Source organism: Phacochoerus africanus, chromosome 13 (assembly GCF_016906955.1).
Source record: "Phacochoerus africanus isolate WHEZ1 chromosome 13, ROS_Pafr_v1, whole genome shotgun sequence".
Taxonomy (NCBI): Eukaryota; Metazoa; Chordata; class Mammalia; order Artiodactyla; family Suidae; genus Phacochoerus; species Phacochoerus africanus.
The window spans coordinates 60,678,027-60,694,897 of NC_062556.1; the positions used below are offsets into that span (position 1 = coordinate 60,678,027).

At 35.6% G+C, this 16,871-nt stretch overlaps 1 protein-coding gene across 1 annotated transcript in view; it reads left to right on the forward strand.

Annotated features, from left to right (window-relative positions):
- GPC5 (glypican 5) overlaps nt 1-16,871 on the forward strand; it is a 1,373,090-nt gene that overhangs the window by 32,771 nt on the left and 1,323,448 nt on the right. Inside the window, exon 2 of the mRNA XM_047756327.1 lies at nt 5,175-5,336. Within this exon, the coding sequence (XP_047612283.1) occupies nt 5,175-5,336 (162 nt within the window). The remainder of the gene's footprint in view (nt 1-5,174; nt 5,337-16,871) is intronic.

Genomic DNA, 16,871 nt, shown 5'->3' on the forward strand with positions numbered 1-16,871 from the left:
GCAGTTGGTCAGTGAAGAACTAATGTGGGAGCTGTGAAACTCTGCAGAGATGAGAGACCATAACCCTTTCCCTTACCCTAAAATAAGGGAATAAGTGTATTCTTTCAGGCCATGTAAATTAAATTGTCCTGAGCTTTACATAGAAACCTGGGCAGCCTTGGGATGCCCTGAGGCTGACTGCACAATGTACTATCAGGGCTGTGCTCTTTAGACACCATTCCACACCCCACAGCCTTCTCTCTGTTCTCTAGCCTACCTGTAATAGACAAAGGAGCCTTCCCTGGTCCAGGATAATAGTTGTTCATGTCAGCAAAAAAATTTTTTTTTCTTTTTTAGGGCCGCATCTGCTAGGTGCCCAGGGCCCAGGCTAGGGGTCGCATTGGAGTTGCAGCTGAGCCCTATGCCACAGCTTGCGGGAACACTATCCTTAACCTGCTGAGTGAAGTTGGGGTTGGAACCTGCATCCTCAGAGAGACAGTGTCTGGTCCCAAAGTTGTTGAGCCACAGTGGAAACTCTCCATATCCGCAAAATTTGTTTTTAGCTTTTCTATTGTGGTAAAACATGAAATTTACCATCTTAACCATTTTATCAGTGTACAGTTCAGTGGTACTAAATATATTTGTGATACAGCCATTGCTACCATCTCTTTGCAGTATGTTTTTTCATTTTGCACAACTAAAATTCTATCCCCATTAAACAGCCCCAGCCAACCACTATTCTCCTTTCTGTCTCTGTGATTTTGATGACCCTAAGAACTTCATATGAGTGGAGTCATATAATATTTGTGTTTTATGACTGGCTTATTTCACTTAGCATAATATCCTCAAGGTCCATCCGTGTTGGAGCGTAAGTCAGAATTTCCTTCCTTTTTCAGACTGAATAATATTCCAGTACACATGTATACCACATTTTGCTTCCCATTTATTGATCCATGGACACTTGGGTTGCTTGTTTTAGCTGTTTTTGCATGTTCTAGCTATTGTGAATAATCTTTTTTTTTTTGTCTTTTTGTCTTTTTGTTGTTGTTGTTATTATTGTTGTTGTTGTTGTTGTTGCTATTTCTTGGGCCGCTCCCGCGGCATATGGAGGTTCCCAGGCTAGGGGTTGAATCGGAGCTGTAGCCACCGGCCTACGCCAGAGCCACAGCAACTCGGGATCCGAGCCGCGTCTGCAACCTACACCACAGCTCACGGCAACGCCGGATCATTAACCCACTGAGCAAGGCCAGGGACCGAACCCGCAACCTCATGGTTCCTAGTCGGATTCGTTCACCACTGCGCCACGACGGGAACTCCTATTGTGAATAATCTTCAGTGACTATGGTGTACAAATATCTCTTCAAGATGCTATTTTCAATTCTTTGGGAGTATAAACACAGATGTAGAATTGCTGGGCCAGATGTTAATCCTACTTTTAGTTTTTTGAGAAACTGCCATATTGTTTTCCACAGAGGCTTGATCATTTTGCATTCCCACCAACAGTGCACAAGAGTTCCAATAATTTTATATCCCTACTAACCCTTGTTATTATCTGTATTTTTAAGACCAGCCATCCTAAAGGCTGTGAGGTGGCATCTCATTGTAACTTTATTATCTTCCAGTTATATTGAGATACAGTTGACATACTTACTGTCTAAGTTTAATATATACAGCGTAATGATTTGACTTGCATACATCATGAAAGGATTGCCACAATGAATTTAATAAATATCTATTATCTCTTATAGATATAAAATTAAAGAGATAAAAAGAACTTGCCTTGTAATGAAAACTCTTAGGATTTACTCTCTTGACTTTCACATATAACATTCAACAGTATTATATTTGTCATGTTGTATGTTACATCTCTAGTACTTATTTATCTTTATAACTGGGGGTTTGTACCCTTTTCTTGCTTTCTTTCTTTCTTTTGGCTACCCTGCAGCATATGGAGTTTCTGGGCCAGATGGGAGTTTCTCAGATAAGATCTCAGAGATCAGATCTGAGCTGCAGTTGTGACCTATGCTGCAGCTATGGCAATGCCAGATCCTTTAACCCACTGTGTTGGGTCAGGGATTGAACCTATGTCCAGGCGCTTCAGAGATGCAGCTGATCTCATTGTGCTACTTTGGGAACTCTCGTACCTTAGTCAAAAGGTATCTTCATCCAATTCCCACTTTCCCAGCCACCTGCACAAATCCCATCTCTTTTTCTATGTGTTCATTTGTTTTTGAAGTACAGTTGACCTACAGTACTGTGTGAGTTCCTGTTATACCATACCATGATTTGATATTTCTACAGATTTCAACATAATTACTCTAAGTCTAGTTACAATATGTTGCCATACAAAGATACTGCATAGTTATTGAGTATATTCCCCACACTGTGCACTTCGGACCTGTGACTCATTCATTTTATAACAGGAAGTTTGTACCTCTTAATCTCCCTCACCTATTTCTTTCCTTTTCCTATTCCTCCCCTCCGGCAATTGCCTTTTCGTTCTCTGCATCTATGACTGTTTCTATTTTGTTATGTATGTTCATTTGTTTTGGTTTTTAGATTACACATATAAGTGGAATGATTAAATATTTGTCTTTTTCTGTTTGACTTGTGTCATTTAGCATAATACCCTCTGGGTCCATCCACGTTGTCACAGATGACAAGGTTTTTTTTTTTTTTTCTTTTTCATAGCTGCATGACATTCCATGTATGTACTTATGTTATCATATCATATCTTATTTATCCATTCAGTTATTGATGGGCACTTAGGTTGCTTCCATATCTTGGCTATTGCAAATAGTGCTACAAATGAACATAGGGGTGCATGTATCTTTTTTAATTAGTGTTTTTGTTTTCTTCAGATAAAGACCCAGGAATAGAATTGCTGGATCATAGAGTAGTTCTATTTTTTTTTTTTTAGAAATCTCCATACTGTTTTCCATAGAAGCGCACCAATTTTTATTCCCCCAATAATGCATGAGAATTCCCTTTTCTCAGCATTCTTGATAACATTTGTTTTTTGTTGTCTTTTCCATAATAGCTGTTCTGACAATGTGAGGTGATACTTCATTGTGGTTTTAACTAGCATTTTCCTGATGATTGGTGATGTTGAGCATCTTTTTATATATCTATTTTCCACCTGTATGTCTTCTCTGGAAAGATGTCTATTCAGATCTTCTGCTCATCTGCTAAAATGGGTTGCTTGATTTTTTTGATACTGAGTTGTGTGAATTCTTCATGTATTTTAGATAATAACCTCTTATTGGATATATCAATTAGAAATATCCTCTCGCATTCATTGGGTGACCATTTTGTTTTGTTAATAGGTTCCTTTGTTATGCAGAAGCTTTTTTGTTTAATGTAGGCCCATTTATTTATTTTACTTTTGTTCTTGTCTGGGGAAATATAACCAAAATAATATTGCTAGGATTGATGTCAAAGAACTTACTGCCTATTTTCTTCTAGAAGTTTTATGGTTTCAGGTCCTACATTTGAACATTTACTTCACTTTGAATTTATTTATTTATTTATTTATTTATTTATTTATCTTTTTGTCTTTTCTAGGGCCGCTCCCATGGCATATGGAGATTCCCAGGCTAGGGGTGTAATCGGAGCTGTAGCTGCTGGCCTAGGTCAGAGCCACAGCAACACGGGATCTGAGCCATGTCTGTGAGCTACACCACAGCTCACAGCAATGCCGGATCCTTAACCCACTGAGCAAGGCCAGGGATCGAACCCGCAACCTCATGGTTCCTGGTCGGATTCGTTATCCACTGAGCCACAACGGGAACTCCTGAATTTATTTTTTGTATACGATATGAGACAGCAGTCCAGTTTGATTCTTTTGCATGTAGCTGTCCAATTTTTGCAACAGCATTTATTAAAGAGTCTGACTTTTCCTTGTTGTATGTTCTTGCCTCCTGTGTTGGAGGTTAATTGCTCATATAAGTGTGAGTCCATTTCTGGGCTCTCCATTCTGTTCCATTGATCTATGTGTCTGTGTACAATAGTGTTTTGATTTTGTAGCTTTGTAGTATAGTTTGAAATCAGGCAGCATGATTCCTTTCCAGCTCTGTTCCTCTTTCTCAAGATTATTTTGGATATTTTGGGCCTTTTGTGTTTTCATACACATTTTTAAATTATTTGTTTTAGTTCTGTGGAGAATGCTCTTGATATTTTGCCAAGAATTGCATTGAAACTGTAGATAACTTTGGGTAGTTTTAACAATGACCATACTCCTAATTAATTCTTCTCCATGAGCACAGCATATCTTTTCATATGTTTATGTCCTCTTCAGTTTCTTTCATCAGTGTCTTATAGTTTGCTGAGTAGAGTAATGTCTTGTAGTTTGCCCTTACTTCCTTGGCTGGGTTTATTCATAGATATTTTATTCTTTTTGATGCAATTATAAATGGAATTGTTTCCTTAATTTCTTTCTTAATAGTTTGTTGTTAGTATAGAGAAATGCAACAAATTTTGAATATTAATATTTTATACTGCAACTTTACTGAATTCATTAATGAGTTCTAGTAGGTTTTTGGTGGTGTCCTGAGGATTTTCTGTGTATAGTTTCATGTCATTTGCAAACAATTACAGTTTTACATCTTACTTTACCGTTTGGATTCCTTTTGTTTCTTTTTCTTGTTTGATTGTTGCGGCTAGGACTTCCAACACTATGTTGAATAAAAGTGGTGAGAGTGGACAACCTTGTCTTGTACCTAATCTTAGAGGAAATGCTTTCAGTTTTTCACCATTGAGTAAGATGTTAGCTGTGAGTTTGTCACATATGACTTTTATTATGTTGAGTATGTTCCCTCTGTGCCCACTTCTCTGGAGTGGCTCAAATATTGTTGCTGAATTAATAAAATAAAAGCTTCCTGGTTTATCTATATATTTATGTAATGGTTGATTTGTATTCTATTTTATAGTCTATTTACTGGTAATATTTAATTGAGTGGACACATTTAAGTTAATAAAATATTTGAGCAGAAAGTTAATAGTTGAGAATGTTTTGGTTCATGGTTGGGTAGTGGACAATTGATAGATTTTCTTATAGCAAGTGCTCGAGTAAATTAATTCTCCCTATAAAAATATGAACCCATTATATGCAGTGCTGGTCATTAATGCCTGATATGTAACATGTAATGTTTGTTAAATAAGCAGATAATTACTCTGAAAAATATTATGTATTCCAGGACCTGATCTTCAGGTTTGCATAGCCAAAAAACCTACATGTTGCACCAGGAAGATGGAGGAGAGATATCAAATCGCTGCCCGCCAAGACATGCAGCAGGTGCTTCAAACATCCAGCTCTACCCTAAAATTTCTGATATCTCGAAATGCAGCTGCCTTTCAAGGTAAATGCATTTTGATTTCTGAAACTACTATGTAATATATCTATTATTATTATTCTGATAAACTTCCTAGGTTTACTTCTTTGTCTTTGCATATTATTCTGGCTAAAATGAGGTTTTAGCTTTTTCTAACCACCATAGATTTTTCTCAGGTAATCCTGGAGTATATTAGTTTAGTTGGAGTAGGGAATTTGTTAAATTAGTGAAATATATGCCCTTCTGTTTTTTTTTTTTTTTTTTCAGTTGCCTTAATGTTCTGACTCATGGTTTTACTTCAGTATCAACAGACATAATTATTAGATTGCATTAAAATATTCTATAAAACAACATCTTGTTGCTTTTAACTGGGTAATTATAGATTCATTTTCAAAATATAATTTAAAGAAATATTTGTATATTTTTTCCCTTTACTACTTCATGTGGTTATAAGAGGACCCATGTGGTATATCAAAAAGTGTAGGCAAGTCTGATAAAGAGTAAAGTAGGAAATATTAATTGGATGTATGAGGGTCAGCTATAACCAGACCCCAACCTTATTTCAAACAATATGTTCAGAAATGAAATTAATGTGTTATAAAATTATAATGCACACTGAGAAACAGATGATCTTTTTTTATTTTAGATATCCCCTCAGTAGAATTCCTTACTACCAAAATAAAATAGCTTAACTTATTCTTCCTTTTATAAAGCATGGGCTATTATGTATATGTTTAGAATGAAAATATTTAGATTACACTGCTTTTCAAACAAGTTTATTGCTTTTGTTTAATGCAAAATATAACTTCTGCTAGTATTTGTTTTTAATAAGTATATTAATGTCAGTGTATTTAAATTGTGCTTTGTTTACATACAGAACTAAATCACAGAGCTGATTAATTTTTAAAACTATGCTTATTAAATAAAATATATATTATAAATCAGGACAAAATTTTAAGTGGAGTTAGAATGTGGTTCATGACGAATTGATGATTTTGTAATAGAAACTGTGAATTGTCAAATTTTAAGATATTTTAATCTAGTAATTTCTTTAGATGTCTTAGAAAACAACTTTATTTCTGTTGTGGAATTTATTTATGTAAAATTACTGCAGGAAAATATATTGATATGTATTTTAAGCAAAGATTCGTGACTTGAACTGGCTGAACCAGAAGGGTATTAACCACCTACAAAGAGTGATGTAGTGATTTTGTCTTATGAACATGATAGTGTGTCCATTGCAGAAGATACATTTTAGAGATAGAGGGAGCAGTGAATTGACCAGGCTCACCAGAACAGGGAATTAGGGGTAGGAATTTTGAACCATATGCTTGAAAAGGTAAGTTGGGCTCAAGTGGAAGAAGACTTAAAACATCAACTTGAATTTGAGAACGTCATTAAAGATTTTTGAACAGGGGAGCTTCATTTTGATTTTCCATCTTTTAATGTGAAAACTAGATCCCTTCAAGTAAGAAGGCATGGCTGAAGAAGATCATGACAAATCAAACTTACTTTTTTGGATAGCAGTATTAACAATATTGGTGAAAGAAAATACCAACAGTTAACTAACACATAGGGATTCAATGAATGCTGGATGAACATCTTATTTTGTCTTCAAAGATACTTTAACAAACTTTTCACATGTTGTTAGATTAGTTGATCAGGATAGAGGACATTAAGTTCAAAAGATTGGGAAAAATAAAAAACCTGGATTAGTTAGCCTTTTAACTTGGATGTAGGCTGCTGAAAAGCTTTGGTGATATTGCTAAAAGTTTGGTGACAACTATGCTGGTAGTATAAGGACATGAAATGGTTTCTACTAGAGTGTCAGGTAATATTATGCGCAATTTTTGTTATTTTCTGTTTATTTTTGTTTATTTTCTTTTTAGGGCCACACCCTTAGCATATGGAAGTCCCTAGGCTAGGAGTCAAATCAGAGCTGAAGCCGCTGGCCTATGCCCCAGCCACAGCAATGCCAGATCTGAGCTGTGTCTGTGACTTACACCACAAGTCATGGCAACTCTGGATCCTTAACCCAATGTGTGAGGCCAGGGTTTGAACCTTTGTCCTCATGGATACTAGTCAGATTCGTTTCCACTGATCCACAATGGGAACTCCTATTTTCTGTTTAAAATTGTACCTGATGTATTTAATAGGGTGAGTCTTGCTGTTTATTTAAATATCAATTATGAAAATGAAAAAGGGCCTTTCTTAAGTATGATTTGTTATAATAAATTGTCATGCTCTCTCGTTGTTGCCTATCACTTTTATTTATGAATCATGAGAAGGCAAGACAGAGTAAGAAGAAATTTGCCTAAAGGCTAACTTTATTAGAACAAATTCTCTTATAAGAAGAATGCCAGTTTTTAATTTAATGAATAGAATAAATAGCTTTAGGCTTATTTCCATAAAAACAAGCTTAAATATATATGCCAAAAGCAATTTGAGAGCTCACGTTTGCTGTATCATAACTGAACAGACCACTTTATCAATAAGGAAAATGCCCTCTGACTAGTTTCTGTGTAATGAAAATATCTGAAAACAAATCAGCCTTTTCTTTTCTTTTCTTTTTCCTAAGAAGAAAGGAGCCAACACATTTTATTGGACTGGGATGTAGTAAGGTCCCTTCTTTCATGAATCTTAATGGAATCCTATGGGAGTATGTTTTTGAAGCAACCACTTGGATATGACAAATGAGGATGGTCGCTTGGGTCTGTGGATTTAGTGGCTCCACATGACTATGAGATGAAGGCAGGGAGGTTGGGATTGCTTAGACGAGAGGAAACAGTGCTGGCAGCTGGTACCAGGAGACATAAGGTTTATCCCATGTGTAGTCCACATCAGCGCTGGAATCCAGCACTGGGAGGTAATAGCAGTGGGGCTGGAATCAGCCTGCTCACTGGGACAACACCACTACTCTTTTCATTTAAGAAATTTAATGGGGTTTGTTACAGATTTCCTTACACTGAAACAAGCAAACAAAAATGTGTTTTTGGAGAAGCCCATAATTATGAGCTGGGGCTTCACTATATCCTAACCTAGTCATTCATGGAGTATGCAGCATTTTATCAGATAAAAGGGACAAGTGAATAGCGCCATGTCTTTTGCTGTTCATAAATTAGTGGTGCTGTTTGCCGAGGAATGCTGGCTTTGTCAGAGAGCAGACAATAACCATTCTTCATTTTCAGGGGCTTAATGATGTTCATGAATAAAGTAGAATAGCCTGAAAAAAATGCAAAAGTATTTGTTTCCCTTCAGCTGTTTTGCTGTGAATGTGGGATTGCCTGGTTTAAAAATATTTTGGAGTATTTTTATAAATGTTTTATTTACTTATACACTAAAGTATGGTGTGACTCATGAAGAAATAAAGGAAGTTGACAGAGAATATATCATCTATCGTAAAAAAGCAACGCTTACCCAGCTTTCAAATTTGTCAGTTTTTAAATCTCCATTCAAATAAGAGAATAGGGTTTCATTTTTTTTTAATTTAAAACTATGCAAAATTTTCAGCATAATTTTCAAAAATAAAATGAAGAAATATTTGAGCGAACATGGTTGGAAGCTTCTGTTTTGTTTAAATGTTGGGCAGATAAAGTTAAGAAGTTTTATTTTCCATTAGAGGTAAATCTTTTCCTATTTCTCGCATCTTCAAGCAACTCGTATATTTCTAAAATATGTGATATATGCTAAGTCTTTAGTCTGGACGTTTCTAATTTTATATATAGAATTTAAAAATTGTGGGAGTTCCCGTTATGTTTCAGTGGTTAACGAACCTGACTAGTATCCATGAGGATGCAGGTTCAATCTGTGGCCTTTGCTCAGTGGGTTAAGGATCCAACATTGCCACGAGCTGTGTATAGGTCGCAAATGTGGCTTGGATCCCGTGTTGCTATGGTTTGTCATGGGCCGGCAGCTACAGCTCCAATTGGACCCCTAGCCTGGGAAGCTCCATATGTGGTGAGTGCAGCCCTAAAAAGACAACAACAAATAAAAATAAATAAAAATTGTGCATTATTAGAAAAGACTGAGTGATACATGGTATCTAGAACAAGAAAGAGTTAACATTTTTGTTTACATTTTTATTCTATTGGCTAATTAAACTTCCATTTTTTAATTAAAAGTACTTGAAAGATTGGTAAGCTTGTTCTCTTGGGTTGAAATGTTAGATTTAGGAATTTAATAAAAAAATACATTCCTGGAGTTCCCATTGTGGCTCACCAGAAATGAATCTGACTAGCATTCATGAGGACTCAGGTTCGATCCCTGGCCTTGCTCAGTGGGTTAAGAATCCAGCATTGCTGTGAGCTGTGGTGTAGCTTGCAGACGTGGCTCAGACATTGCTGGGCCATGATGTAGGCCAGAAGCTACAGCTCTGCTTCAACCCCTAGCCTGGGAACTTCCATGTGCTGCAGGTGTGGCCCTAAAAAGACTACACACACACACACACACACACACACACACACACACACACACACACACACACATTCCTATTTTTAGTTTAGTTTTTATTTTTATTTTTTTAGTCTATTTTAGGGCCACATCCGTGGCATATGGAGGTTCCCAGGCTAGGGGTCCAATCAGAGCCGTAGCCACTGGCCTACACCAGAGCCACAGCAACTCAGGATCCAAGCCTGCAACGTACACCACAGCTCATGGCAATGTGGAATCCTTAACCCACTGAGCAAGGCCAGGGATTGAACCCTCAACCTCATGGTTCCTAGTCAGATTCATTAACCACTGAGCCACGACGGGACCGCCTATTCCTGTTTTAAATGAAACAGAGTAATATGTTCAAAATTTAATCTTTGTTTAAAAAAAAACAGTTAAATTAAGAATGAGACTATGAATATAATTAATGTATTTTCCGCTTTTACACTAACAGATCTGTCATTGCAAAGTGGATAGCTAGTGTCTAGTTACTGTAAAACTAGTATAAAATGTATGTACATATACATACACATATAATCAAAGGCATAAAGATACAGCGAATATTGGAATATCTTATTGCATGAGAAGATAAGTAAATTTATACAGATGTTACAGTACTGGTCCTGGAGTATGTTCATCTTGTTTAGCACATTTCAGCTATTCTTTACAGAGGTGAATAATATTTAAAATGATTCCTTGGAAGAGCATTATGGGAAAGATAAGGAATGATGCCATTTCTAATGCTGAGAATTACCTGATCAAAGCCCAAGGGTAAGAGGACTGGTAGCTTCAGGCTGGCGAGGTTGAGGAGACATGTTTGTTTTTCTCTTTCTCTAGCGCTAGGGCAGATGCTCAGTAAATGCAAGTAAATGAAGTGCAGGAACACAGGACGGCGTGAATGAATGATACTCAGCAGGAAGATGCTTCTGAGATAAACTGAAAGATTTCCTCCTCCTCGTCACCCTTTCCCTCCCTTCCTTTGAGGCATTTAAGGTATCTGTTAAGCACCTACTAAGTGCCAACACTGTCAAGTGCTTAGATCATGTGTTTTAAATTTGTTTTACTTTTATTGGCGCCTTCAGACTTCTGATATGCCTGCCTCTGACTACTGATTTTATGTACCAGGAGGGAGCAGGTTAGAGGGTTTCTGTCTATGGCATTCTGAAGGTGACTGCATTTTTCCCATTGTTTTAAGCAGTGTGTGGTTTAGTGTTATCTCATACAGCAGCTGCCAGTGCATTCTGTCTTTATCCAACTGTCTTGGATCTCTGAAATGTTAAAAACTGCTTCTTTTGAATCTGTGTCAACAAGCTGCTACTAATTGTGAAGATGACTAATTTTCCTATATTCTAGATAAAAGTTATAAGAGCTTAAACTACTTTTCCAGCTGGAAATAAAGCTTTCTTGGCGTGAAGCATTATCAATTGTGGAAAAAAACTTAAGTATAGAACTAGGATCAGGCTTACTTTGCCGGATTTCTTTTTAAACACTTTTTTTTTTTTAGGGCTGCACCCGCAGCATATGGAAATTCCCAGGCTAGGGGTCAAATCAGAGCTGTGGCTGCCGACCACATCCACAGCCACAGCAACGCACGATCGGAGCCTCATCTGCAACCTACACAATGGCTCCCGGCAACACTGGATCCTTAACCCACTGAGCAAGGCCAGGGATCGAACCTACACCCTCATGGATACTAGTCCAGTTCATTACCACTGGGCCACAATGGGAACTCCTCTTTTTTAAATTTTAAGGACTAGTTTTAGTTGTTTTAATTCTGATCCATGATAGGTCATGATATCATCAATGGCTATGATAATCTCAACTAGAAAGTATAGAACCTGCTCATGGTAGGTTAAACAGTGGTTTTTTGATTTCATATTAAACGTATTTTCAGTTACATCTTTTCAATATGAGAACTATGCATTTATTGCCTAGAAGATGAGCTGACATTTCATCAGGTTCTTTGTTGTTTTGTTATCTTTATATCAGTTTAGTCTTACTTTTGCATAAGGGATCACAAGCGATGATCCTTAAAAGGAACTATTTACTGAGGAAAGGCCTGTGGGAGGTTACAACTAACTATGTTTGGGAGATTTAGTTATTCCTCTCTCTCTAATTCATCTGTGTGAATTGAGTTATAAAATTTCTTTTTATAGTTATGTGACATTTATTCATCCTCACTGTGATGGACATTTTAATAGTTTCCAACTTATATTTGCGTTTGTAGTGCTGCTGTGAACGTTCTTGTTCATGTCTCCAAGGGCCCATGTTTCTCTAGGGTTTATACGTAGAAGTCAAATTGTGACTCATAGGCTCTGATCTTGTCAGCTCTACCAGATGTTGCAGAATTACTCTTCTGAGGGGCTGAACCAATTTAAACTCCCTCAAGTAGTGGGTGTGCTCTGTCCTTATCCCATATTTTCCACATCGTCACCACTTCCCAATAATTATGAAATGATTGTCAGAATTTTTAAAAACATTTAAAAATCTTTTTAAAATTCTAAATGTTTCAAAAACTTTAAAAACTAAGAAGGAATTTTAAAATGCAATGCGATGAACTGATAGATGTGAAATGGTACCTTATTTTTAAGATATGCAGTTCCCTAATTACTGGGGGGCCTGTATGTCCTTTCAAAAACACTTCTTTATTTTGTATCTTTAATTTCTCTTATGAATATGTCTTGGGATCCTGTATACACAGAGAATATATATACCATGTTATGAGTATGTTTGTATGTATTAATTTTTTTTCTAAGTACAGATATCAGCTTGGATTGCCATATCTGAAAGTTCTAGCTAAAATAATTTAAATTTCTTTCCATACTCTTTGGAAATCCAAAAGTTTTCTGTACATTTCCATGGCCTATTATCTCATGGTTATTCCTTTCTCTCTGCCCCTCTACTTTTTTTCATTTGTGTTTGTGTCTATTTTCTATCATATTAATTCAGTATAAAAATATTATTCTTAATTACCATTTCCATAGACACACACATACATGTACACCCATTGATCTAAGTTGTATGCATGAAATAAATTTCATAAGATGGTGGTGATGAAGATAAAAATCTGAAAAGCACAAAAATGTCAAATTGAACACTGATTTCTATGTTTGCAAGTGATTTCTGGTCCTCCGCCCACCATCAGTCCACGAAGTCATCCTCACCTTGCTCTCGCTGGCCCCCATGTCCCCCCCTTCCTTGATGATACTCTCCACTTCTCCTCAGATGGGGAGATCACGTGTCTTCCGGTTCCTTATATTTATTACGTGAGCATGGAAATAATAGACACCACATGGCTCTGAGGGTGAATTGAAAAGGAGGTTTTTTTTGTTTTGTTTTGTTTTTAGTTTAAGCAATCTTTTTATTTAAAACATTTTCCCCAGCTATATGAGATATAATTGAGATGTAATTGACATGGCTTAAATTTAAGATGTGTGACACATTGATTAGATACTCTGATGTATTGTTCTGTGATTACCATTGTAGTTGGTAGCTCAACACCTCCATCTAGTCACAGAATTACCACTTCTTTTTTCTTTTTTTGTATATTTAAGATCTACCCTTTTGGCAACTTTTAAGTGTATATTCCAGTATTGTTAACTCTAATCACAGCGCTGTTCATTTTTTCCCCAGAACTGATTCATTTTATAACTGGAAGTTTGTATTCTTTGACCAGTATAATTCCTCCCTCCTTCCAGCCCCTGTTAACCACCATTCTACTCTCTAAACTTAGTCCTTGTTGATTAGCCTTTTGTCTATTAGATATTGTAGGAAGAATGAATTTCCTAAATCCCATATCCATACAGAGTACAGTGCTCTTTTATAAAGTGTAGACGAACTATATAATATTTTTTCCTAGCATTTAAATTGATTTCATTTTATATTTTCAAATGTTAATGTTGGCAACATTAAGAATCAATGGAAAGAAATACACAATTATTAGCTACTTTTGAAACAGAGCTCATTTATCTTAGAAATGTTTATTTCCAAAAGTAATAATAGGCTATTAAAGTTAATCAGACATTTTTTAGAAGATCCAAAATATATTTTATTTAAATGTTTTTCTCATTTTGCTTATAACTAAATATGTATAAAAAAGAAAGTAAGCTGAATTAAAATAGCATTTTTCTGAATATCGTGTGGCAATACAGTTCAAAGAAAACTTGTGATGTCAATAACGTGTGGTTTACACTCAGTTATGTGATATTTATGAATTCTTTTAAAAAAATGTTATTCCATGGAACAAACTTTTGCATTATATTGACCGTACTGTAGTATAAAACGGACATGGTATAAAAAGTGAAATTCATGCTTCTTCCCCATGCCCCACCGAGATTATTTCTATGCATTGAACATCTAAATATGGATTTTTTGATGATGTCAGGGAATATATTTTGTCAGTGTGTGTCTGGGAATTAATATTTTCAACACTAAAAAGTCTTAATATTGAAAGTAGGGTATTTTCCTATTTCTAGGAGACTGGTAGGAAAGATTAAACCAAGATTGAGAGATCAGTTGAATATATCTAAATGTATGTAATGTGAAGAACAAAATAATAGGACAAGCAATGATTTCATTGTACGCTTTTACTGATTATAAATTTCATTAGCACATTTTGCTGAAATATATCCTGTTGCACTCACCAGCACATTTGACTGGTCATTTTTTAAATAGCTGTTTTTGGGTCAACCTGTATGGTTTTAGGAAGAGTGACTTGTCTCAAATACTAAATGTATTTTAAGGCCCTACAAAATTTTATCTAAGCTGACTAATGCTATGCTTTAATGATCAGTTGATTTAAATTATTTTTACAAGAAAGATAAAATATTGACATTATTAAAATATTAAAGAAATTATTTTAAAACTTAATAATGTATCTGTTTTGACATTTTATGTATAACCTCATAAGTAGTAGCTTATCTGAGGTATTAATTTGTGTTGTGCTATGGTTGTTGCATGGCATATACCACATGAAAGCATTTTGTTCTTCCTCTGCCTTCTTGGTAGAGTCCCAAGTGTGTGGGAGGTTATTATAATAGGCCAGTGGAGTCATCATGGTGACTTAGACCTCGGTGCAGGTGGTGAGAAACTCTCAGATTCTGGATATATTATGAATGTCAGTGGGTCCAAGGTGTAGCAGGAATAAAACTGAGGTCAGGAAGGTGCTGTTTGTGGTAAAATATGCCGAGGATGTGTTTGTGAGATGCGTGCCTACGTGTGGTGGAGGCCAGGTAAAGCTACTGGGACTGTAGGATGGCTTTCCGTAGACTGGACTTTGGAATCTCTGGATCTCAAGAGATTGGAGCCCAAGACAAACTGTCACCGGTTTCTAAAGTGCTCAATGATATATTCCAATGAAGTTTTTAAAGTTCTCAATGAAAGAGGGACATGGGTGGGTGTAACAGAGGCATTCGTTATTATCTAATGGAGGATAATCTTTTTTTAAACGCTTTTACTGAGGTATGATTGACAAACAAAAAGCTGTATGTATTTACTATATAAAACTTGAAGCCCTGTGAAAAGGAAGATAAGGAAGCATCTGTGAAACCATCACCACAATTGATGCCATAAACATACTGGAGGAAGCTGATCATTGACACTGGGGTTAGAAGAATAGTGAGTGACCTGAAAGACCAGGCGATGGCCAGCTCTTCCCTACGGCCTAGCTCTGCTGAGATGTTGTTTCTATAATACCACATATTTAAAATGAAAATAAAATTAATTTTGATGGAATAACTCATCTGTCTACCTGGTGAAGCGCATCATCAATATTTAGCATAATTTGAAGTGAAGGGCATTATAAAGGAATGAATAACACACAAATAAGATTGACTTGAATGAAATTTGTAAACAAACTTTGAGAATTAACTAGAGAAAGCCTGTAATGAGACAAAGTAAAATAAAATTGCATAATAGTAATAATGGGCAAAATCGTGAGTTTGTGAATATTTTATTTTAAACTTATTTTAATCATAAGAGATATAACATGGTTATATAAAATTGAAAATAAACAAGTTTATTTGTCAGTACCCCAGTTAGCAAGTCAGTTCCATGATGAACCTAAGTTTCTTTAAGACTCAATTTTGAAGTCTTGATAGTAATTCATATAACCCAAGAATATATTTGACATTTTTCTGTAAATAAAAAAATGAACCAAGTTCTTTTACCAAACAATATCAATTTCATCAATCATTTCAGTAATATCTTTTTATTCTATCATTTCCTATCTAATTAGAAATAGTTCATATGATTGGCATTATTATCTAATTAAAAATTTAAAAAAATACAGCCATCTTTTGTAAATTATAAAATACAGTTCAGTAAAACTGTAGAAATGTTCTTAATAGTTAAGCTTTTTTCCCCCTATAGCCTTGGGGAAAGATCAGATTAATATGAAAATATTAAACCATCATCCATAATATTTAATGGTGAAGTGGTGAGATATAATGGAAAATAAGATAACTCTCTTTCTTCAGACAAATAGAGGACTTAAATTTTATAGCTATTCCTCACTGTAGCTGTTCATGATGGGAAATTATCCATGCATATCTTCATGCTTTTAGCATAAAATACATCTAGCAATAAAAGGAGTATATATGCTATAGCTTTTATGCAGAAGGCAAAGGGCTTGAAATGGCATCTCAAGATTCAGAAAGTCATAACAGTAAATAAAGGGTAATTGTTGGATGGCTATGCTATGCTCCTTTTATGCCAGAGTAATTCTGCCTGTGGGCTAACTTTTTGTATAAGCAAAGATAATTAAACTTTTGCACCTTAAAGAATATTGTTCTCTTATACTATTTGTTTGACTCCATCTCCTCAGGGTGTAAACTTGCCTTGATTGTTAATTTAGGAAACATATTCATTTTGTTTCCACAAGGAGGAATAAATTGAAGCTACTTTATAATAGAATAAATATTGGTCTTTGTCATGGGAAAACATTTGTTATTGTTATTAGATAGGGAATGTGCTTAAGAGTTTAAGGACCAGGGTTCTAGAGTTAAAGAATTTGGGTTTGGATCCTATCTCAAGACTTGCATCTAGGCTTCTGTTTCTTTGCTGGTAAAAATGGAATAATAATAGTACCTTCTAGGTTGCAGTTAATAAGGATTGGCTGTGATAATCCCTATAAAG